The sequence below is a fragment of the Sapajus apella genome, unplaced genomic scaffold (genome assembly GCF_009761245.1).
Source record: "Sapajus apella isolate SASKATOON/1434 unplaced genomic scaffold, GSC_monkey_1.0 scaffold89, whole genome shotgun sequence".
Lineage (NCBI taxonomy): Eukaryota > Metazoa > Chordata > Mammalia > Primates > Cebidae > Sapajus > Sapajus apella.
In genome coordinates, this window is record NW_022437029.1 from 6,226,744 (window position 1) to 6,252,036 (window position 25,293).

The 25,293-nt window shown below is 40.8% G+C and overlaps 1 protein-coding gene across 2 annotated transcripts in view; it reads left to right on the top strand.

Annotated features, from left to right (window-relative positions):
* SLC9A2 (solute carrier family 9 member A2) overlaps positions 1-25,293 on the top strand; it is a 95,239-nt gene that overhangs the window by 18,460 nt on the left and 51,486 nt on the right. For both annotated transcript variants that reach the window (XM_032255566.1, XM_032255565.1), the window contains one exon: positions 18,900-19,363. In XM_032255566.1, coding sequence (XP_032111457.1) covers positions 18,900-19,363 — 464 coding nt within the window. The remainder of the gene's footprint in view (positions 1-18,899; positions 19,364-25,293) is intronic.

The following is a 25,293-nucleotide window of genomic DNA, read 5'->3' on the forward strand; positions in this document are numbered from 1 at the left end:
GAGTGTTTTTGTGAAAAATTACTTATTTTACCTTTGAGCTGCCAAAAAAGTCTGTTGTTTTACTTCTTATTTTTGAACAGCCCATGCTTTGCACATTTTATATCAACATTTGTAGAGTTGCCTTTTTAAGGTCTGGTTCAGATTCTGTATCAGGAGATCAGTCAGAATTTCAGATTACACTGCGTGGAGACCATGCCTACCAGCAGAGATCCATTTAGCAGTGTTATCCTTTCTGCCAGTTGGTTTAGCAGTGCTTATGCACCCGTGGAAATATTTTTAAGTGTACAATTCAGTGGCATTTGGTACATTCACAGTGTTTTGCAACCATCACCATCATCCATCTTCATGACATTTTCATCCTCCCAAACTGAAAACCTGTGCTTATTAAACACTCACTGCCCATCGCCTCCTCCCTCGAGCCCCTGGTAAACTCCATTCTTCTTTCTGCCTCTGTGAATTGGTCCATTGTAGGTACCTCATGTAAGTAGAATTATACAGTATTTGTTCTTCTGTGTCAGGAAAAAGTGAACATTTTAAGGAAGAACAATATAGCTCTTATAACTTTAATGAAATTGAGACAAAGGTAGAAATGACCAGTAGTAATAAAAGCATAAACCTTCAGTGCAATCAGATATAAACTAGTGGGTTGTTCTTTTTTTGGGGAAATAAAATAACAAAATTAAAGATTAGAGAAAACAGAAAAGCTGGAACTAGGATTGTGAGGTGTGTGAGATAAAAAGTGAGACACAAACTCTGTAACTTTCTGGCACTGGAGTCTCCAGTTACAACACGCACATCTGCTGCATTTTCACTGATCCGTCTCCTGAAGCTTGGTGTATAATCCCTAAAGAAACTAGTCAGCCCAGAGGACAGGTTAAGGGCCTTTTTCTTTGTTACCAATTTTGCCCACCTATACTAGATAAAACTTGCATTTCTCTGCTGTCTGTCAACACTTCTCATACCAAATGTATGGGTTTTTCCCTCACACCAACAGCCAATTCTCCAACTCTCCAGACAGCAGCCTGGTATCCTAAAATTCAATTATATTCTGACCCTAACTACCTGGAGTCGAGACAGAACCCACAGTTAAGGGCTAAGTCTCACAAAACTGCCCGTGATTCAGATGACCATCAAAAGTCCTGGGCCTCCCATACTTTTGACTAGCTTGCTATAAATTGGGGAGTCCTGTGATCTGCTCAGATTTGATAATTTGCTATAATGGCTCACAGAACTCAGGGTGACACTGTTTTACTGATTGCTATAAAGAATACAGATGAGAAGCCAAGTGAAGAGGTGCACAGGGCAGGCATGGGGAGGGTGCCAAGCTTCTGTGCCCTCTCAGCATGAAGCACCCTCCCAGCACCACCATGTGCTCACCAACACAGAAACTCTCAACCTCATCACTTAGGGTCTTTATAGAAGGTCCATTAGATAGGTGATATAACTCAACCTCCTGCCCTTTTCCACTCCCCAGAATTTGGGTGGTGGAGTTGGAAGTGCCAACCCTCTAATCCTGCCTTGGTCTTTCTGGCAACCAGCCAGCCTCCATCATAAAGCTATCTAGGGACCCCAGCCACCAGTCACCTCATTAGCATACACTTATCACTCCAGGGATTCTGAAAGTCATGGGAGCTCTTATGTCTCTACAACCAGACACCAAGACTGAATATTATAACAGATGCTCTTATCACCCTTATTGCTCAGATTACAAGACTTTTAGGAGTTCTGTGCCAGTAACTGGGGGCAGAGACCAAATATATACTTCTTGCTATGTCATAACTTACTACATACTGTATGAGACAATAGCAGTGTCAAAGTGAATAAAACCCCAGTCCTGTGACCGTGTGCTCTAGTGGGTGCAACAGACTCTCAGATGGATTTGTGAACTCAGGGTGGTGGACACTTTGTCAGCGGTGTCCACAGGATCACAGAGGAGAGAGAGCTGCACAGGGCTCTTGCACAGTCCTCCCAAAATGCTCTGTAAACGTCTCAAATGAAAAGCATAGGTCGTTCTTCACTTCCTTTCCATATTGAGTGTTACTTCCCATGGCCTTATGGTAAATCCAAATTGTGGATGACAGGTCCCAGGACCCATCACTCTTTTCCTCTTTTTGGATTTCATGCAGTGTCTCTTGTGGGCTACACTTTCTGCCCACTCTAGTGAGTTTTGCATGTGCCGTTCTACTTGAGAAGACCTTCACACCCTTCTTGGTTTTGAGAATTGCAACTCCTGTTCACTTCTCAGGTGAAAAATGCTTTCCTTAAAAAGCCCCTCCCTCACAGGAAAGACAAGATCAGAGGCCCTCCCATGTAATTGTGTTGAAACTTACACTTCCTGCTCCATAATAAGCATACTCTGTGTAATCACCTGCTTGACGTCCTTCTTCCCTGTAAACTGTAAACTCCATGAGGACAGAAGTCTTGTCTGTATAAGATATTGCTGTGTCCTTAGTGCCTGACACACTTCCTGATGGTGAGTGCTTAGAAATACTTGTGAGTTAATGAATGAAAGGATAAGTAATCACATAAGTTATTTATCAATTTCTAGGAAGGAAGAATTCTTGTAATGATTTTCCCATAATGTACATGGTTTCCACCTAATGATTTACATGCTGTGCAATCATTTCTTCAACTTGCTGTCTCTAGCGCCTCCTTGGAGTTTTAAAGATGAGCTGGTTACCTTTCTGTGTGTTAAAATTTGGCATTTAGAATCAATCAGGCTTTTTGAAGATGATTGACACATCTTCAAAGGAAGTTGAGGAAGTTCCTTTCTATTCCTAGTTTGCTGAGAATTTTAATCATGAATGGATGCTGAATTTTGTCACATACTTTTTCTGCATCAGTTGATATAATCATGTGGTTTTTCTTCTTTAGCCTTTTGATACGATGGATTACACTGGTCAATTTTTGAATATTGCACCAGCCTTGCATCCCTGGAATAAACCTCTCTTGGTCCTGGTGCACAATTCTTTTTATATATTGCTGAATTATTTGCTGATATTTTTGCATCTATACTCCTTGCTAAAGGATACTTGTCTGTGTTTTTTTTTTTTGTTGTTGTTGTTCTTTTTTTGTACTGCCCTTGTCTAGTTTGGTATCTGTTAGGGCAATATTAGCTTCATAAAACAAATTGAGAAACATTCCCTTCTCTTCTATTTTTTGGAAGAAGTTGTATAGAATTGCTTTTATTTTGTAGAATTCACTAGAGGAACTATATGAACCTGGAGATTTTTTCGGGGAAAGTGTTTCAAAATTACAATCTCAAGTTTTAACTGTTTTTGCTAGTTGCAGGGCTATTCAGTTATTTTCTTCATATTGGTTGAGTTGTTGCAGTTGGTGTTTTGTGAGGAACTGGTTCATTTCAGTTAAGATGTCACGTGTGTGTATGGTTGTTCAAATATTCCTTATAAACTTTTTGATTTCTACAGGGTCTGTAGGGATACCTTTGCTTCATTCATAAACTGATAATCTGTGGTTTCTCTCTTTTTGTCAGTTAGGGATCAAAAGTGGGTTGCTTTGTGGCTGGACGATGGTGACGTCCATGTTCTCTGCATTCTTTATGTGGTCTTTGATGGCTCCATAGGGAAGGGAGTGCTCATTACCACCCAGCAGAGAATAAAGTCCCTCTTCTGCCCTTTTCCTTCTCTGACATCACCCCAATAGGGAAGCCAGGGCGTTCCTTACACTCTGGTGAGGATGGAATCTAAACATCCTATTCAGACTTTGCTGCAGTTGGGGCCACCGTTTCTTCTGTGGTGTTTGGCTGGAAAGGAGCAGTTATTGTCAAAAACTTCTGTGCTTTGCGAGGTTGACTCTTCCCTCTTCTCTTGTCTAGACAAAGCAGGCTGTTGTTGGGGCTTTTGTTGCCTGTGCCCATTGGCATTTCTGGGTTGCTGACTTCTTCAGGTCCAAGCATGAGATATGAGAGGCAAAAACAAGACCCAGAGAACTGAAGGTTCTGGAGGTCTCTGATCAGTATTTCTTCTGCTCTCTACCTTTCAGTGTTATACCTGTTTTACATATAATATCTAGGCTCTTTAGGTGTACAGAGTGGAATAGAGAAAAATGCATCTATTCCATCTTCCCAGAAACGGCAATCTGTTCTTTTTTTTTTTTCATTTTTCACTTTATTTGTTCTTGTTGTTAAAATGATGGGGGTCTTACTATGTTTCTCTGGCTGGAGTGCAGTGATTATTGACAGGCGTGATCACACTACTGATCAGCATGGGAGTTTTGACCTGTTGTATCTTTCACTTTCATTTTTTTTTACCTTTTTCTTTTTTCTTTTCTTTTTTCTTTTTTGCACAGACATTTAAAAAGATGAATTCAAGTATACCTGTCTCCTATCTTAATGGCCATTATTTTTGTCACTGATTATATCACTTCTTACCCTTAGTAAGATAAATGATTACAGCAAAGAATTACTTTCTGTTGAAGATGGCCAAATAGGCTCTCAGCAAGACCAATGCAGAAGTCAGGTGATTTCTGCGTTTCCAACTGAGGTACTAAGTTCATCTCATTAGTACTGGTTAGATAGTAGGTGCAGGCAACAGAGGGCAAGCAAAAGCAGGGTGGGGTGTTGCCTCACCCAGGAAGTGCAAAGGGCTAGGGAACTCCCTCCTCTAGCCAAGGGAAGTCATGAGGGACTGTGCCGTTTAGGGACTGTGCTATCTGGCCCAGGTAATATGACTTTTCCATCGTTCTTGCAACCCACAGACCAGGAGATTTCCTAATGTATCTAGACCACCAGGACCCTGGGTTTCAAACACAAAACTGGGCAACTGTTTGAGTAGACACTGAGCTAGCTGCAGTTTTTTTTTTTTTTTTATATATCCCCAGTGGCACTTGGACCCCAGCGAAACAGAATGTTTTACTCCCCTGGAAAGAGGACTGAAGTCAGGGAGCCAAGTGGTCTTGCCCAGTCGGTTCCACTCCCACAGAGCCCAGCAAACTAAGAACCCCTGGCTTGAAATTCTCGCTACCAGCACAGCAGTCTGAAGTAGACCTGGGATGCACAAGCTTGGTGGAGGGAGGGGTGTCCACCATTACTGAGGCTTGAGTAGGTGGTTTTTCCTTACAATGTTAACTCCGACTGTGCAGAATTCACCACAGCATGGCAAAGTGTCTGGGGCTATACTGCCTCTCTATATTCCTCCTCACTGGGCAGGCCATCTCTGAAAGAAAGGCAGTAGCCCCAGTCAGGGGCTTATAGATAAAACTCCCAACTCCTTGGGACAGAGCACTTAGAGGAAGGGGTGGCAGTGGGCACAGCTTCAACAGACTTAAACATTCCTGCCTGCCGACTCTGAAGAGAACAGTGGATCTCCCAGCACAGTGCTTGAGCTCCGGTAAGGTACTGACTGCCTCTTCAAGTGGGTCTCTGACTCTCATGCCTCCTGACTGGAAGACACCTCCCAGCAGGGGTCAACAGACATCTCATAGAGGAGAGCTTCAGCTGACATCAGGTGGGTGCCCTTCTTGGAAGCTTCCAGAGGAAGGAGCAGGACGCAATCTGTGCTGTTCTGCAGCCTCTGCTGGTAATACCCAGACAAATAGGTTCTGGAGTGGACATCCAGCAAACTCCAGCAGACCTGCCTGTTAGAAAGTAAACTAATAAACAGAAAGCAATAATGTCAACATCAACAAAAAGGACACCCACAGAAGAAAACCCATGCAAAGGCCATCAATGTCAAAGATCAAAAGTAGGTAAATCCATGAAGATGAGAAAAAACCAGTGCAAAAAAGCTGAAAATTCCAAAATGCCTCTTCTCCTCCAAATGATGACAACTCCACTCTAGCAAGGGCACAAAACTGAATTGAGGATGAGTTTGAAAAATTGACAGAAATAGGCTTCAGAAGGTGGGTAATAAAAAAACTCTTCTGAGCTAAAGGAGCATGTTCTAACCCAATGTGAGGAAGCTAAGAGCCTTGGTAAAAGGTTACAGGAACTGCTAACTAGAATAATCAGTTTAGAGAAGAACATAAATACCTGATGGAGCTGAAAAACATCATACAAGAATTTCGTGAGGCATACACAAGTATCAATAGCTGAATCAATCAAGCAGAAGAAAGGATATCAGAGATTGAAGATCAACTTAATGGAATAAAACATGAAGAAAAAATTAGAGAAAAAAGAATGAAAAGTAATGAACAAAGCCTCCAAGAAATATGGGATTATGTGAAAAGACCAAACCTACCATTGATGAGTGCACCTGAAAGTGACGGGGAGAATGGAATCAAGTTGGAAAACACTCTTCAGAATATTATCCAGGAGAACATCCCCAACCTAACAAGACAGGTAAACATTCAAATTCAGGAAATACAGAGAACACTACTAAGATACTCCTCAAGAAGAGCAACCCCAAGACACACAATCATCAGATTCACCTGGGTTGGAATGAAGGAAAAAATATTAAGGGCAGCCGGAGAGAAAGGTCACGTAACCTACAAAGGGAAGCCCATCAGACTAACAGGAGATCTCTCTGCAAAAACTCTGCAAGCCAGAAGAGAGTGGGGGCCAATATTTAACATTCTTAAAGAAAACAATTTTCAACCCAGAATTTCATATCCAGCAAAGCTAAGCTTCACAACTGAAGGAGAAACAAAATCGTCTACAGATAAGCAAATGCTAAGGGATTTTGTCACCACCAGGCCTGCCTTACAAGAGCTCCTGAAGGAAGTACTAAATATGGAAAGGAAAAACCTGTAACAGCCACCGCAAAAACATACCAAAATATAAAGACCAATGACACTATGAAGAAACTGCATCAACTAATGTGCAAAATAAACAGCTAGCATCATGATGACAGGATCAAATTCACAATAACAATGTTAACCTTAAATATAAATGGGCTAGATGCCCCAATTAAAAGACACAGACTGACAAATTGGATAAAGAGTCAAAACTCACTGGTGTGCTGTATTCAGGAGACCCATCTCATGTGCAAAGACACACATAGGCTCAAAATGAAGGGATGGAAGAATATTTACTAAGTAAATGGAAAGAAAAAGAAAATAGGTGTTGCAATCCTTGTCTCTGATAAAATAGACTTTAAACTAACAAAGATCAAAAAAGACAAAGAAGGGCTTTACATAATGGTAAAGGGATCAATGCAACAAGAAGTGCTAACTATCCTAAATATATGTACATCCAATATAGGAGCACCAAGATTCATAAAGCAAGTTCTTACAGACCTATAAAGAGATTTAGACTACAACACAATAATAATGGGAGACTTTAACATGCCACTGTCAATATTAGGCAGGTCAATGAGACACAAAATTAACAAGAATAGGCACAACTTGAACTCAGCTCTGGACCAAGTGGACCTAATAGATATCTATAGAACTCTCCACCCCAAATCAACAGAATGTACATTCTTCTTAGCACCACATAGCATTTATTCTAAAATCAATCACGTAATCAGAATTAAAACACTCCTCAGCAAATGCAAAAGAACAGAAATCATAAAAACAGTCTCCCAGACCACAGTGCAATCAAATTGGAACTCAGGGTTAAGAAACTCACTCAAAACCGCAGAACTACATGGGAACTGAACAACTTGCTCCTGAATGACTACTGAGTAAGTAATGAAATTAAGACAGAAATAAATAAGTTATTTGAAACCAATGACAATAAAGATACAACGTACCAGAATCTCTGGGACACAGCTAAAGCAGTGTTAGAGGGAAATTTACAGCATTAAATGCCCACATTAGAAAGTGGGGAAGATCTAAAATTGACACCCCAACATCACAATGGAAAGAACTAGAGAAGCAAGGGCAAACAAATTCAAAAGCTAGCAGAACATAAGAAATAACTAAGATTAGAGAAGAACTGAAGAAGACAGAGACACAAAAATTCCTTCAAAAAATCAATGAATCCAGGTACTTGTCTTTTGAAAAGATTAATACAATAGATAGACCACTAGCAAGACTAATAAAGAAGAAAAGAGAGAAGAATCAAATAGACACAATAAAAAATGATAAAGGGAATATCACCGCTGGTCCCACAGAAACACAAACTACCATCAGAGAATACTATAAACACTTCTATGCAAATAAACTAGAAAAATCTAGAAGAAATGGATAAATTTTTGTACACATACACCCTCCAAAGAGTAGACCAGGAAGAAATTGAATCCCTAAATAGACCAATAACAAGTTCTGAAATTGAGGCAGTATTTAATAGCCTACCAAACAACAAAAGCCCAGGAACCATCAAATCCACACCTGAACTCTACCAGACGTACAAAGAGGTACTATTCCTTCTGAAACTATTCCAAACAATAGAAAAACAAGGACTTCTCCCTAACTCATTTTATGAGGCAAGCATCATCCTGATACCAAAACCTGGCAGAGACACAACAAAAAAGGAAAATTTCAGGTCAATATCCTAGATGAATATTGATACAAAAATCCTCAATAAAATACTGGAAAACCCAATCCAGCAGCACATCAAAAAGCTTATCTACCACAATCAAATCAGCTTCATCCCTTCGATGCAAGTCTGGTTTGACATATGCAAATCAATAAACATAATCCATCACATAAACAGAACCAATGACAACAACCACATAATTATCTCGATAGATGCAGAAAAGGCCTTCAATAAAATTCAACACTCCTTCATGCTAAAAACACTCAATAGACTAGGAATTGACGGAACATATTTCAAAATAGTAAGAGCTATTTATGAGAAACCCATAGCCAATATCATACTGAGTGGGCAAAAGGTGGCCTTTGAAAACTGGCACAAGATGACGATGCCCTCTCTCACCACTCCTATTCAACATAGTATTGGAAGTTCTGGTCAGGGAAGTCAGGCAAGAGAAAGAAATAAAAAGTACTCAAATAGGAAGAGAGAAAGTCAAATTGTCTCTGTTTGGAGATGACATTATTATATATTTAGAAAACCCCATTGTTTCAGCCCCAAAACTCTTTAAGCTGATAAGCAACTTCAACAAAGTCTCAGGATACAAAAATCAATGTGCAAAAATCATAAACATTCCTATACAGGTATTGATCGACTTACCACCTATGCAACTTACGACCATTCGACTTTATGACCACAATCGCTAGCCACGACTGCTCCGCATCTGGCAGTGCAAACGTTGCCCAGCTGGGCGTACGGCAGTGCGGACCAGCTTCCGGCAGCACTACCATGTCCGCGTGCACCATTTCAACTGTACATATAGCCTACTCAACTTACGATCAAATTGTGTTACGACTGGTCTGCGGTCCCGACCGTGGTTGTAAGTCGAGCACTAGATGTACACTAATAATAGACAAACAAAGAGCCAAATCATGAGTGAACTCCCATTCACAATTGCTACAAAGAAAATAAAATACCTAGGAATACAACTTACAAGGGATGTGAAGGACCTCTTCAAGGAGAACTACAAACCACTGCTCAAGGAAATAAGAGAGGACACAAACAAATTGAAAAACATTCCATGCTTATGGATAGGAAGAATCAATATCATAAAAATGGCTATACTGCCCAAAGTAATTTATAGATTCAATGCTATTCCAATCAAGCTACTATTGACTTTCTTCACAGAACTAGAAAAAACTACTTTACATTTCATATGGAACCAAAAAAGAGCCTGTATAGCCAAGACAATCCTAAGCAAAAAGAACAAAGCTGAAGGCATTATGCTACCTGACTTCAAACTATACTACAAGGCTATAGTAACCAAAACAGCATAGCACTGGTACTCAAACAGATATAGAGAGCAGTGAAAGAGAACAGAGGCCTCAGATATAACACCACACATCTACAGCCATCTGATCTTTGACAAACCTGACAAAAACAAACAATGGGGAAAGGATTCACTATTTAATAAATAGTGCTGGGAAAACTGGCATGACTCCTTTCTTACATCTTATACAAAAATTAACTCAAGATGGATTAAAAAGATTGACATATAAAACTTAAAAGCATAATAACCCTAGAAGAAAACCTAGGCAATACCATTCAAGACATAGACATGGGCAAAGACTTCATGACTAAAACACCAAAAGCAATGGCAACAAAAACCAAAATTGACAAATGGGATCTAATTAAACTAAAGAACTTCTGCACAGGAGAAGAAATTATCATCAGAGTGAACAAGCAACTTATAGAATGGGAGAAAATTTTTGTAATCTATCCATCTGACAAAGGTCTAATATCTAGAATCTATAAGGAATATAAACAAATTTACAAGAAAAAAACCAAATAACCCCATCAAAAAATGGGTGTAGGATATGAACAGATACTTCTTAAAAGAAGACATTTATGAAGCCAAGAAGCATATGAAAAAAAGTTCATCGTCACTGATCATTAAATAAATGAAAATCAAAACCACAATGGCGATCCTTAAAATGAGAGTAAACAACAGATGCTGAGGATATGGAGAAATAGGAATGCTTTTACACTGTTGGTGAGAGTGTAAATTAGTTCAACCATTGTGGAAGACACTGTGGTAATTCCTCAAGGATCTAGAACCAGAAATACCATTTGACCCAGCAATCCCATTATTGGGTATATCCAAAGGATTACAAATCATTCTAATATAAAGACACATGCACACATATGTTTATTGCAACACTATTCACAATAACAAAGACTTGGAACCAACCCAGATGCCTATCAATGATGGACTGGGTAAAGAAAATGTGGCACATATACATCACAGAATATTATATAGCCATAAAAAAGAATGAGTTCATGTTCTTTACAGGGACATGGAAGAAGCTGGAAACTATCATTTTCAGGAAACTAACACAGGAACACAAAACCAAACCCTGCATGTTTTCATTTGTAAGTGTGAGTTGAACAATGAGAACACATGGTCACAGGGAGGGGAACATTACACACTGGGCCTGTTGGTGGGTTGAGGGCAAGGGGAGGGAGAGCATTAGGACAAATACTTAATGCATGTGGAGCTTAAAACCCAGATGATGGATTGATGGGCGCAGCAAACCACTGTGGCACATGTATACCTACGTAACAAACTTGTACCTTCTGCACATGTATCCCAGAAGTTAAAGTACAATTAAAAAAAATTTTTTTAAAGAATTACTTTCTGTTTTAGATTATTTTTGCTTAATGTTAAACTCTTTGACCTTCATGGAATTTTCCACAGTTGTAGAAGTAAAAAGAAACCTGTAGGTATATGTTTGCTATTTCTATCTGCCTGTTCCTGTAACACTGGTTGAATTATGCTTTCTTTCCTTATTGTTGTACAGCTTCTTACTTTATATGACATTCATTTACCTCTCTACATCATTGTCTGGCTTTACTATTTCATCCCTGAGATCCATTATGGGGTTAATAAGAACATACCGTGATGTGTTTAGCTGTGGTGTGGGTGAGTGTGGCATCATACTCTGTGAGAAGGGATAGCTCTTCTCTAGCTCCCTAGAAATTGTCTGCCATTTCTTCTAGCTAAATCATGCTATCAATTTTTGTTAAGCGCCATGGTATTTTTTAAGGATTTCTGATTGGCATTTACCATATTTGGTTTCTCTCCTAAAATTTTCTGTCTTCTTAGTGCTTTCCATCTTAGTAAATAACCCCACTCTACACATTCGTTGCTGGACCCCAAACTATGGATTCATCCCTGATCATCGGGATGAAGGATGTTTTACATCCTTCATCCAGGCCAGCAGCACATTCTGTTGTAGCAACTGTTACAATACACCCCTCGTCCTCACTCCTGTCATATTCACCACCACCTTAATGGATGGAAGCCACTCTCAGCCCTCTCCTGGATTGCTGAAAAAGACTCCTCCCTGGCCTGCCTGCTTCTGTTTTTCAACAGCAGCAGTGTTTTTCAATGGTGGGGACCTGGTCATGACATTCCTCTGCTCAAAAGCCTCCTTGCTCTCAGGAAATATCCAATGTCTGTCCCAAGGCCACAGACTCTGCAGGCTCTAGCATTTTTCTGTCCCTCTGTCCTCATTTCTTACCTTGTTCTCCTTCATTCTCTAAGTACCAGCCAGAGTGGCCTCTTTGTTCAAGGTGCTCCCAACTCAGGGCTTGTGCCCTTGTTCTTTTCTTCCCTGCTCTGGAAAGTTCTTCCACTATGTTTCACACCTTCACTTCATTCAAGGCTTTGTTCAGGTGCCACTCACCAATGAAGCTTCCCTGACCACATTGATGAGAATTCTCTCATCAGTCAAAAGGATTATCTCACTGGTCTCTGCTTTTGTCTGCAGCGCTCATCACTGCATGCTACTATGCCTTTATTGGCTGACTGACTTATTTTCTATTTCCCACGCTAGCCTGCAGCTCTCCAGTGCAGAGACTTTGTTTAACACATTGCTGTACCCCAGCACCTGAGATCTCAATAAATACATAATGAATGACAAAAATGATTGAATGAGGTTGATAATTCTTATGGTTTCCTCTTTTTCTTGATCACATATAATGCCTCAATATTCTTGATGTATAACGCTTTTCTTAAATTTTCTAGTAATATTATGTGTGCCATCTGCAAAAGATATGGGTTTTATTGTTGTTGTTGTTCTTATATGTAGGAGTTCTTTTTCCTTGCCAAATACTCATATTCTGTCATTCGCTTCTCCTTGTCCTGGCTGGCTTTTTCCAGACTCTCTTTATGGGATCAATGGGTCCCTTTGAAATTTCGGCTGTTCCGAAATGTTTTAGTCACATGTTTAAAGAAAACATACTTGTTTTCACTACTGGTTAATCATATCTGTTTGGTTTAACTCATTGGGCAGCCTTGATCTGCTTTTTTCCAAAGCGAATCTCTGGTTCTTTTGTTTCTGGGGAGGGACTTCTCCCTGTCACTCCATGGGCAGAAGATAGGGTGGTTCTGAGATTTCTTCACCAGGCTCCCACATGCTCAAAGAAGAGAGGCAGCTCTTCAGAGATATGGCTCCTTCCTGTTGGCTCAGCTCTCCCTTCCCCTGCAGCCCAAGCACCTTGTGACCAGGCCAGTAATGTAGCTCTTTCTCATGGCGCCCAGCCTTTCCTCAAACCTGTGCTTGGCTTCCTTCCCCTTGGAATATGAAAATCCACATCCAGCAATCTTAATGCCACCTTCTCCATGAAGTCTTCTTGAGTCTCTGCTTCTGAATGAACCCCCACACCCCCACGTTTCATCTCCTTCTTAATAGCATTTATCCCTTTCCATCTTGTGTTATAATGATGTGTGCCCTGGTCTTATCTTCTGTGCCAGATATAAGCTCCCCGAAGACAGGGTCCACTCATGATTCAACCCCACATCCTTTAGAGCCTTGTACATGGAAGGTACTCAGTAAATACCTGATTGACAGTTGAACTTAGTGTTTGCTGCCTTTCAAGTTTGGATGAATGGACTGAGCTCATTATAAGTTTTCTTTTCCTTTGTAAGTGCCTAAGTCGTGTGGAAAAATTAGATACCATCTAAGTTCTGCTTTGGAATAATCCCAACAATTTTTTAATGTTTCATTTTTATTTTTTCAATTTATTATTGGAAGTCCTTTATAAACCTAGTAATTGGATCATTTTTTAAAACTTCTGTGTTCCATGGCAAAACTATTTTTTGTGGAGTAATTAAATGTATCTTTCAGTCCTAGCTTATGACTGAATGTTATGACAAATCCACATTCACATACAATAAGTAGTTTGTGTAGGTCGGTTAATTGTTTCATTTATTGAATTCTATTCTATTTCTTTGATGTATTATTTATTTATTTGTCTGCTCACTTGGTAAGTACAGGTACTTGTCCTGAACTTCAGCCTTTTTGGTACCAGGGACTGGTTTTGTGGAAGACACTTTTTCCATGGACAAGGGAGTGGGGGAAGGTTTCAGGATGATTTAAGTGCAATACATTTATTGTACACTTTATTTCTATTATTATCACATTGTAATCTATAATGAAATAATGATACAACTCACCATAATATAGAATCATTGGGAGCCCTGAGCTTGTTTTCCTGCAACTAGACCGTCCCATCTGAGAGTGATGGGAGACAGTGACAGATTATCAGGCATTAGATTCTCATAAGGAGTGTGCAACCTAGATCGCTCACATGTGCAGTTCACAATCAGGTTCATGTTCCCCTGAAAATCGAACGTTGCCACTGATGTGACAGGAGGCAGAGTGCAGGTGGTAACATGAGTGATAGGGAGCAGCTGTAAATACAGATGAAGCTTCACTCATTCACCTGCCACTCACCTCCTGCTTTGTGGCTTGGTTTCTAACAGTCCACAGACTGGTATCCATCCATGGTCTGGGGGTTGGGGACCCCTGGTGTATGTAACACAGGTTTGGAAAATTTGTTGAGCCACTAAATGTCAATTCTTTTTTCTTTAAGCCCGCCTGAGATACACAGCACGTATCAGGTTTGTGTTTGTTTACTCAGAGCTAGTGCCTTCTCTTCTGAGGGCTTTCTCTCTGCCCCACTCTGCTAACTTCCAAAGGGAAGTGATTGTGTTACTTGTTAATTAGGATTGTGGTTCTTTGGGCTAGGTGCGGTGGCTCCTGCCTGTAATCTCAGCACTTTGGGAGGCTGAGGTAGGTGGATCACCTGAGGTCAGGAGTTCAAGACCAGCCTGACCAACATGGGGAAACCCCATCTTTACTAAAAGTACAAAAATTAGCTGGGTGTGGTGGTGCACAGCTGTAGTCCCAGCTATTCAGAAGGCTGAAACAGGAGAATCGTTTGAACCTGGGAAGCAGAAGTTGCAGTGAGCCAAGATCATCATGCCACTACACTCCAGCCTGTGTGACAGGGCAAGACTTCATCCAAAAAAAAGTTGTTTTTTTTTTGCCTTTTTCATTTTTTGAAACTGATTTTGTGCATTGCTGGTGGTGCTGGTGGGGCTGTCTCTGATTTGGATTTTTACATTGTTGCTCTTTGTTGACCTGGCTATCTGAAAGCTTTCTGTGTTGTTTCTCTCTTTGTTCTCTTCCCAAAATTTGGCAAATAGATTATTTTAGGTATAATGAGAAAATAGTGAATGAATTGGACTGCACTTAGTTATGCACAGATGTTTAGTACTTAAGCTCACTTAATTTCATCATTTGTATGCAGAGAGAAATTAAAGTAGATTCACCCTAAGAGAGGAATGTCTTCACTATGTACTTTGTATAAGAGACGTCTAATCCTATTTTCCTTACCAACAAGTGAGTTTCTACTGCAATTAAAATAAAGTAGTAAATCTTATATACGTCCATTCTCACAGGGTTTTACCTGCTAGTAATAAAAATTGAATGACACAAGGTACAATGCTTGAAACACTATAAACAGAAGTTAGCAGGAAATATAGGAGCACTGGGTAAATTACAGCCTTGGGGCCAAATGCAGCCTGCAGCCTGGCTTTTTATGACTCCTGGGCTGAGAATAGCTTTTACATTTTTAAATAATTAATTAAATCAAAAGAAGAATATTCTGTGACATAAAAATAAAGTTGTATGAAATTCTAGTTGCTATGTCGATGAATAAAGTTGCATTGGAACATAGCCAGACTCATTCATTTCAATGTTATATTTTTTTGTTTCTTTTGCGACAGAGTCTTGCCCTGTCACACAGACTGGAGTGCAGTGGTGCAATCTCGGCTCACTGCAACCCCTGTCACCCAGATTCAAGTGATTCTCCTGCCTCACTTTCCCGAGTAACTGAGTCTATAGGCATGTGCCACCATGCCAAGCTTTTTTTGTTTGTTTGTTTTATTTTTAGTAGAAATGGAGTTTCACCATGTTGGCCAGGCTGGTCTCGAACTCCTGACCTCAAGTAATCTATCTGCCTTAGCCTCCTAAAGTGCTGGGATTACAGTTGTGAATGACTATGTCTGGCCCATTTCAGTATTATCTACGGCTACTTTTGTACTTATCACCACATGTAATTGTAACCAGCAAGCTGAAAATATTACTATCTGGCCCTTTACGTAAAAATGTTGGCAACCACTGGACTACACAGTAGGCTGTACTTGCAGTAGCCTGCGGACAGCTTTGTAAAAGTCATCCAAAAATTCCTTTGCTTTTTTTTTTTCCCAATAACTGATACATTTGTCAATGACTGATACATTTTTTTCCCAATAACTGATATATTTCTTGATAATATCAGGTAGGATGATGATTCCAGGAAAGCAAATTTTCTCTATTCAAGTTCATTTCTTTAAGAAATACTTGGAAGGGGGGAGCCATAAATGCGTGCACCTTTTTAATTTTTGATTTATTTGTTTTATTCTGTGAACAATAAACTTTAAGAAGCCTTCTTTTGTCTGTTGTCACTAATTACTTAGCTGATGAGTTTTACTTTGATAGTTCATAAAACACAGACACCTACTCAGAAAATCTTTTATGTCATCAGAGAGCATGTAACACAACAGTTTCTCTGTTTATGTTCACCAAAAATCACTGAACTAAGATCTCATGTGACAGCCCTTCATTTACTCTCTTCTTGCCCATGAAACAATTTGGCAAACTTAGTAATTGCTGTCTTTTTTTATAAAAGGTCATTCAGGTCAATTCTGAGTGACCCAAGTACTCATTTAAGAAAGGAGTGCTGATTTTAAAATATGAAACCATCTGATTTTTTTCAACAAGTGTCCCTGGGTTTGTTGCTATTGTTTTCTGATTTTGTTACCACTAGATTTTCCTCCATCTCGCTTCTTTCATGTCTCCTTTGACCCACTGTTCTGGGGGGCGGAGGGGTCTTCATTCTGACTGCACTTGCATTTATTTTGCCGTGTTTTATTGGCTGCTTCTTGGTTGTTTCTGCTTCCTCAGGTTTCTGGTCAGGATCAGTCTCATTGCCTGAGCATTGCAGGCACGTTGGCCTCTGAGATGCATTTCAGCAGTGTCTGTTCCTTCCTTTCTCTCTTTTCCCTGGCTTTCCATTCTCCAACCTTAGGAATGAGAATATCCTTTTGATCCATCAAGAAGAGCAGCACCCCATGTGAAAGTATGGGTCTCTGAGGCTGCTGGGTCTGTGAAAGAAAAAGGTGAAAGAGGAAATGGGGGCCTCCAAAACCAGGCCTAATCCATTTTCCTGTTTGTCTCCATGGATCCTGTGGCTTCTGAGCATTTCTTTAAAACTATTTTCTCTTGCCTTCTTACGTAGAGAAGGGGAAGGCAACTAAAATTTGCAGGCATTTGTGATGTTACAGGCACAGTGGTTAAGTACTATGCCTGCTAACCAACCAGCAACGCTGTGAGAAGCCTCTGTGGTAAGGGCCTTCATCCCACTAATGAGGAAGGAGCCCTCATGGTCTAATCCCCCCTTAAATGCTCCATCTCTTAAGGCTATCACACTGGCAACACCCGAGTTTTAGAGGGGCCCCGCCAAAGCATAGCATTCTCATATTGTGCTTTAGTTCTAAAATGTACTGAATGCGTGCAGGGTGACTGCTGTTGTCCTGCAAATAAGTGTTATCCAAACCGAAGCTCTGTGCAGCCATCTTCGTGTGTTAAGTCACTTTCCACATTGCCTCCATGTGCTGGCCCAACCCACATCTCCCACCTCTTTCCCTACCGGCCTCCTCCTAACACGTTCTCTTTTAAAGTCACAATGGGCTCTACTACGAATTAAAAGGTGGATACTTCCCACCATTTTTCCATTTACTAGAAGCCACTTCATGCCTCTGTTGAATGCCTGTCTTTTAAGCCCTGTCCAGATATTGCCCTACTCTGGGTCTTCCTCAGCAGACTTTCTCTTCCTCTGTTCCCACAGCACATGACTGGGGCTTGACCACATGTTGCCTTGTATTACAGTAGGTCGTAAATACATTTTGGGAGCTTGATTGGGAACTCTTTGAGATGAGCGATCATGGCACGTTTATACCTCTCATAGAGTAGTTCTTGAAGAATTGATAGGGTTGTCTCTGAAGGAGTAAACGTCTCAAAAATAAACCTATTTAGTGTTCTAAATGCAAGAATCAGACACTGAAAATAAATAAATAGGATCAGGAGGCTGAGGCAGGAGAATTGCCTGAACCCAGGACACGGAGGTTGCGGTGAGCCAAGATTGAGCCATTGCACTCTAGCCTGGGTAACAAGAGTGAAACTCTGTCTCAAAAAAAAAATAATAATAAATAAATAAATAGGAAACGTTTCTGAATGCCACAGATGACAGTAGTAATCTAAAAATGGCCTGTGACCTGACCACCTTGGTAGTAAAACCCTGGATCTCTTTCAGCTTCAATTACCACTTAAATTTTTACAAAGCATGAAAATAACTTCCTTGACTACTCATTAGGGTTTTTGCAAGGATGAAATGAGATGTTACATCTGAAAATGTTTTGGAAATCAATGGATTATTTCACATACAAAATTGCACTGGGTGCTGTGGCTCATACCTGTAATCCCAGTACTTTGGGAAGCCAAGGCGGGAGGATCACCTCAGGTCAGGAGCTCAAGATCAGCCTGGCCAACATGGCAAAACCCCGTCTCTACTAAAAATACAAAAATTAGACAGGGGTGGTTGTGCATGCCTGTAATCCTATCTACTCAGGAGGCTGAAGCAGAGAGAATTGCTTGAACCTAGGAGGCAAAGGTTGCAGTGAGCCAATATCATACCACTGCACTCCAGCCTGGGTGACAGAGCAAGACTCCATCTCAATAATAATAATAATAATAGTAATAAATTACATTATTCCATTTCCATAGTTCCAATGTTTAAGAAAAACTTGATAGGGGTTAAAAAAATAAAAACTGTACAATGTAGATAATGTTACAATTTTAATGTAACATTAATTTTTTTCCTACATGCGCTTCCTGAATAATCTTAAGGAAAACCTCTGGTTTGCATTATAATCTAGGAAGCCAGTCTAAAGACAGTGACACTGACTTAGGAGATGGTGAAATAGGACCCACTGGTTCTGACAAAGGGAACCAATTTATCATCTCCAAAATTCCTCCATAATCCAAGTTCTGTGTCTTTATTTTTTCCTTACCAGGCTTCCATCTGTATCACAAGTTGCCCACAATAGTGCCTGAGAGCTGCCTTCTTATAATGGTTGGACTTCTACTAGGCGGGATTATTTTTGGCGTTGATGAGAAGTCTCCCCCTGCGATGAAGACTGATGTGTTTTTCTTGTACCTCCTCCCACCCATCGTGCTGGATGCCGGCTATTTCATGCCCACTCGCCCATTCTTTGAGAACATTGGCACCATTTTCTGGTATGCAGTGGTAGGGACCCTTTGGAATTCCATTGGCATTGGGGTATCTTTGTTTGGTATCTGCCAGATTGAAGCATTCGGCCTCAGTGACATCACTTTGCTCCAGAACCTGCTCTTCGGCAGCTTGATCTCAGCTGTGGATCCTGTGGCTGTGCTTGCCGTCTTTGAGAACATTCACGTCAATGAGCAGCTCTACATCCTCGTCTTTGGCGAGTCCCTGCTCAATGATGCAGTAACAGTGGTGAGTTGCACATTCATGCTGCATGACTCCAACAGGTGGGGGCTGCCCGGCCACCTGCAGTGGCTCTCTGCACCTCAACTGGCAGGGGTGAGACCCTGTACACAGGGTCGTTTCATGAACAGTTGCCCAGAGCCCTTCATTTGGTTTAATGCTCTGATGTCACTGTCTTAAAATTCTTCATACGGGCCAGGTGTGGTGGCTCACGCCTGTAATCCCAGCACTTTGTGAGGTCGAGGTGGGTGGATCACGAGGTCAAGAGATCGAGACCATCCTGGTCAACATGGCAAAACCCCGTCTCTACTAAAAATACAAAAAATTAGCCGGGCATGGTGGCGCACACCTGTAATCCCAGGTACTTGGGAGGCTGAGGCAGAAGAATTGCTTGAACCCAGGAGGCAGAGGTTGCGGTGAGCTGAGAGCGTACCATTGTACTCCAGCCTGGGCAACAAAGCAAGACTCCATATCAAAAAAAAGAAAAAAGAATAAAGAAAATTGAGGCACAAAAAAAATTTAATTAAAAATTAAAGGACTGAATTTTTAATTCCCTCTCCACTTGCTCTTATCATTAAAATGTCATTCCTGATTCATTTAAAAGTCTACATAATAGGCCGGGTGCAGTGGCTCACACCACCAAGGCAGTTGATCACTTAAAGGTCAGGAGTTCAAGACAAGCCTGGCCAACATGGTGAAACCCTGTCTTTACTAAAAATAAATTTTAAAAAATTTAGCTGGGCATGGTGGTAGATACCTGTTATCCCAGCTACTAGGGAGGCTGAAGTGGGAGGATTGCTTGGGCCAGAGAGGCAGAGGTTGCAGTGAGCCAAGATCATGCCACTGCATTCCATCCTGTGCAACAGAGTGAGACTCCATCTCAAAATAATAATAATAATAATAATAATAATAATAATAATAAAAGTCTACATAGAAACCAGTTTATTCTCTGTTAGCCTGTATTCTACTGCATAAACAAATCCTCAGAATGAATAAAATATCATCTCTAAGGGCATTCATTAACTTCATGTGAACATTATTATACAGAAGATAATTTATCGATCACAATTTGTAGTATAGATGCTAAGATAGATTTTTTAAGACAGCTAAGTTACCTCAGTTAAGTAACAAAATCCACTTCATATATTTCATTACTGATTAACTGAGTAGTCATTAACTTACCAATATTAAATTTTAACTGGGAAACTGCCATAATAGTAGAGACATTTTACAACTCATTCTAACTTCCAGAGGCAAAAGGCATGAAGCTTTCCATTCTGACTTATGCTTGATATGTAAATTTTACCCTATTGAGGGAGACTGCGGACATTTAAATGTGGAATTCCTGGAGTGAGTCTGTTTAATGTAAAGGGAACTTTACAAAGAAATAAGCGGGCCTGTTGCAGTCCTTCTAGGACAGCTCAGTAAAGTTAATTTCAGAATGACACACCAGGCTTCCACACTGCTTTCCCACCTCTGATCAGATTTTGATTCAGACACCTCAGTAGTCCATTCTTTGAGTTTGTCCTGAATCAAATCTCAGGAAAGGATCTGGCTAAGTTACTGTTTAGAGTGTGCAAGGGTAGCAGGCTCTCTAGATGCAAACCTTGTGCTTCCTCGCAGGAGGCACGGAGACAGAACTGTGGTTTCATGGAAAGAAAGGGAGAGTTGACCCAGGGAGGGCAGGGAGCCAAAGTAAGAGCGTGTCCTTCCACTCGGAAGGAGCGCACAGACAGAGCAAGGTCCTGGCTGGTGCTTTGAGGTGGAAGCCCTTGCCAGGGAATGGCCAGAGCCTGTCAGAACCACTGTCATGGTTTCATATCTAAGAGCCTCCCTTGGTAACTTCTTTGCCCTGGCTGAGAGTCTATGGGCCCTCAAAGCCAGATCCACAAGATATCAGGGCATGCCCACAGATTTGCTGAAGAATAAACTACTGGGTGTTTTTCTCACTGAATTGGCTGAGTACTGTATTGAATTGAGCATGTGTTAGGAATAATTAGAACAATGGTGTCAAAAATTCTAACTTTATCTCCTAGTCAGGTACCTTCAAATAATAGAGGTGGGGATGTTTTGTGGACGATTCTTTGAATCATTCATCCAGTCTTATCCCTAGTAGAGGTTCAAGGAACTCACAGACTTTGGAAAGTTATTAAAAATATGGACCATGATGCATACAGCAGAAACTATGAGTCACTAGGAGTTGCAGATAGAAGAACAGGGGTTAGTTTAAGGAACCCACGGACTTTGGAAAGATATTAAAAATATGGACCATGATGCATACGACAAAAATATGAGTCACTAGGACTTGCAGATAGAAGAATAGGGTTAATCAGAGAAAATTCATTATCACAGCATATAATCTTGAGGATAGGTAACATGTAGGTTAGTGCAATTAACTCCTTTTCCAAATTATGATAAATTCAACATTGAGCTAGAAAAGCTGAAGCAAAGAAAACTTAGCATATAAATGTCTCAAAGCAAGAGAAATCTATCTTATAAATTGCAGATGAAACACTTCATGCTGTTGTACAGGACTGTAGTAGATTAGAAGTAACTAGAAACATGACAAACAATTGAAAAAAATAAAGGTGTGATTTTTAGATCGGAGTTTTGTGTTTTCCCTTAGAATAAATGTTTTATGAAAACTTTCCAAATTTTTCCTTATTACACAAAGAGTTTTCAGGTTCCCAGTTATCAGAGAACTCCTACCATTTCCACGTAGGTCATAAGCAAATGATTTATGTTCCCATGATAAATTCCAATGTCATTTCTAGAACATGTTAATGCAGCCACTGATTATTCTAATGAATTTTCCAAGAAGACTTAAAGAGTTTCCTCTATCTGCTCATAACCAGGCTTGGCTAAGGAGAGCTGGCCCTGTAGATAGAAGCCGGTAATGTACCCCAGAGACCCAGTCACTATGTGCTGTGGAGTGGAAAGTAACTTTAGGAAGATGAAGGGTCAGCAGTGGCCACTGGGATCTTAATTTTGATTTTGCAAATAGCAGAATAGATTTAAAATTTCGTATGCAACATGATCATCCTTTATGTTTTATACAAGAAGAAATTACCGGAATATTATTTTTTTCTGGAACAGAGCCATTCTGATACACAACTGTATTTGCATAATTCGCACCCTTGCTTTACATGATTTCACAGAATTAGTGTGCTTTTAAAATCAAAGTTCAAAGTTCATAAATCCTAATTTTAACATATATATTTGCAAGTAAAACCATCATAAGCACTATATCTTTCATTATTTGAAAGATTTCAGAGCTGTCAAATTAGCCCATGACAGAATTTAATATATAGATATCACTGACATTTTAATCTAAGAATACAAGTGTCAAGGGGAGATCAACTTTGCACCCACTCACTAGAGACATTTATAGCCCACATACGTAATATATACATATAACACATACACCTATATAGATTTAAACTCCAAAACACTTTTCTGGATAGACTTCCTTATAATACAATTAAAGGATTTAGCTGGAATGAACTAAGTATGTGGTTACGGCCAGTTGTAACTAGAAGAATTTTATCATGCTGATCACGAACTAGGTATCGGATTCAGCGTAAAAACAGGTGGGAGGTTGTGGAAAGCTTTCTGGTTGTTAAGGTAACACTTCTACCTGAGATATTTGCTCTGACACTGCCTTGGCATCTCAGGCAGCAGAAGGATCAAAATGGAGCTTTGGCCCAGTGTGCTGAGAAGACAGTGCCTCTGACCCATCTTAACTCTTTGCAGAACGTGAAGGGGAATTTAAGACAGGCTGTACCTTTGATAGATGTGATGCATTGAGTTGCCAGGCAAATAGTTGTGTAAGGATTAGGAAGGTATGACCCAGCTGCAGATGCCCATTATCCCGTAGAAGGAGCACCTGGGCTTCCCTCAGAGCACTCTTCAGTGCATTGGATGGACTGGGGTGTGGAGATGAGAGGGAGGAGAAGGAGGAAACTCAGCTCTGTGCTAAAATAATTCCTAATTTTGTTGGAGACATGAGGCACTCACTCAAGACACAGCACCAATAGCACAAGATGGTGAGTGTTCTGGGAGATCATCTGTGGTGCGAGAGGTCAGAAGGCAGGGTCTTTGCACAGGCTGGAGAGGTCCAGGAGGGCTCCTGGGGGCAACAGCAACTTCAGCTGTGCCTTGGAAGATAGATAAAGGTTCCCTAGATTTAGGGGCCAGGTTGCCGGCAAGAGAAAGGACAAGGAAAGAAAACCCGGAGCAGGAGTTAAATAAAAACGGTGTGTTCTATGGAACAGTGAAATCCTTTGCAGACTGAAGTGTGTTAGAAAGCAGTTAAAACACACATGCACACACACACACAGGTACCAGGTGTTTTGAGACTATTAGGCCTTCCTGAAGTGAGGCCTAAGATTTTAATCTTGACAGTGAAAATGGAACGGCAGCCTTTGAAGGAAGTAGGTCTTGTAGTGGCTACAGTGGGATTAGAGCGTAGAAGAGATGAGCCTCCCAGGTGCAGGCTGGAGACAGAACTATGGTGCTCGAGTTGCCCTGGAGAGAGGCTGTCCCTGCGGAAGCGGAGGGCTGGGAGACCCGCCTCTCCTCTAGGACGCTGGTGGCCATCCCTTTTGCTTTTGGCTGTTTGAAGGCAAGGGATATATATAGCACATCTCTGATCCTGTCTCAGGAAGTAGCAGTGGCATGTTGATGCGGATGAAAACCGATGCTGAAAGCAGGTTCAAAGTGGAAGTGGATGCTACTTGGAGTCATTTTCTTCTCTGTCTGGCAAATAATGATGGCTTTAAAATATTTAAGCTTTCAGGAGAATGAGTCTCTTTTGTCCTTCTCTGAAGTAATTTCTTGATGGTAGGATAGCAAATGATCTCGAGTGTTACACCAACAATTAGGGAGAAGGAAAAGTTCACTGTTTTCGAGGGACTATTCCACTATTTCTCAAAGCCAGCAGACATTTATTGTCATCTACTAGGCAACATGGAAGATGTAAATTGTAATAAGGCGTTGATTGATCACAAGGAGCTTATAATCAAGTAGAAAAAAGGAAAGAATAACATATAAAACCCATATCATGGTAGGCTATGACCATAAAGTGAGGTAGAAAGATGACCGTAGGTATTAAATAATTGACCATAGAAAGAGTGAGATGGCATTTGCCAGGCCACACACTGTTTGGCAGGGAGTATGACTTCACTCTCCGATGAATTCACTCTCCGGTGGTTGAAGCTTGAACAACTTAATCAGAAGGTCAGGAGACCTAGATGCTAATATTGCCTCTGGCATTTTGTGTCATTTCGCCTTGAACAAATGGGATCAGTTTTGAGTTTCTCAGAACCCACATGAGGGTGTAGGCTTTCTCCCTAAAGTCCTTATCAGTCGGTTTTCCTACAGATTCCAGGTGCTCCCAGGGTTGTAAATATCACAGTGAAAAAGAAATAGCCCACCTGCTTGGCTGGTATTTGACTCGCTGGTTTTGCGAAAAGAAAGTGGTGGGGCTGCAGCCATGACTTCCCATTTCAGTTGGCTCTGCGGCCCTGGACACAAGTTGAAAGCATATTGCTCAGCAGACATGAAGTGCCTGGCATTCTTGAAGGCTTCATTAAACCAAGACTATGTAAAGAACTAAACAACAGTCTGGATGTGGTGCCTCATGCCTGTAATCCCAGCACTTTGGGAGGCCGAGGTGGGTGTATCACTTGAGGTCGGGAGTTCGAGACCAGCCTGGTCAACATAGTGAAACCCCATCTCTACTAAAAATACAAAAATTAGCTGGGCATGGTGGTACCTGACTGTAATTCCAGCTGCTTGGGGGGCTGAGGCAGGAGAAGGGCTTGAACTTGGGAACCAGAGGTTGCAGTGAGCGGAGATTGAGATCACAACACTGCACTACAGCCTGGGCAACAGAGCAAGACTCTGTCTCAGAAAAAAAAAAAAAAAAAAAAAAAAAA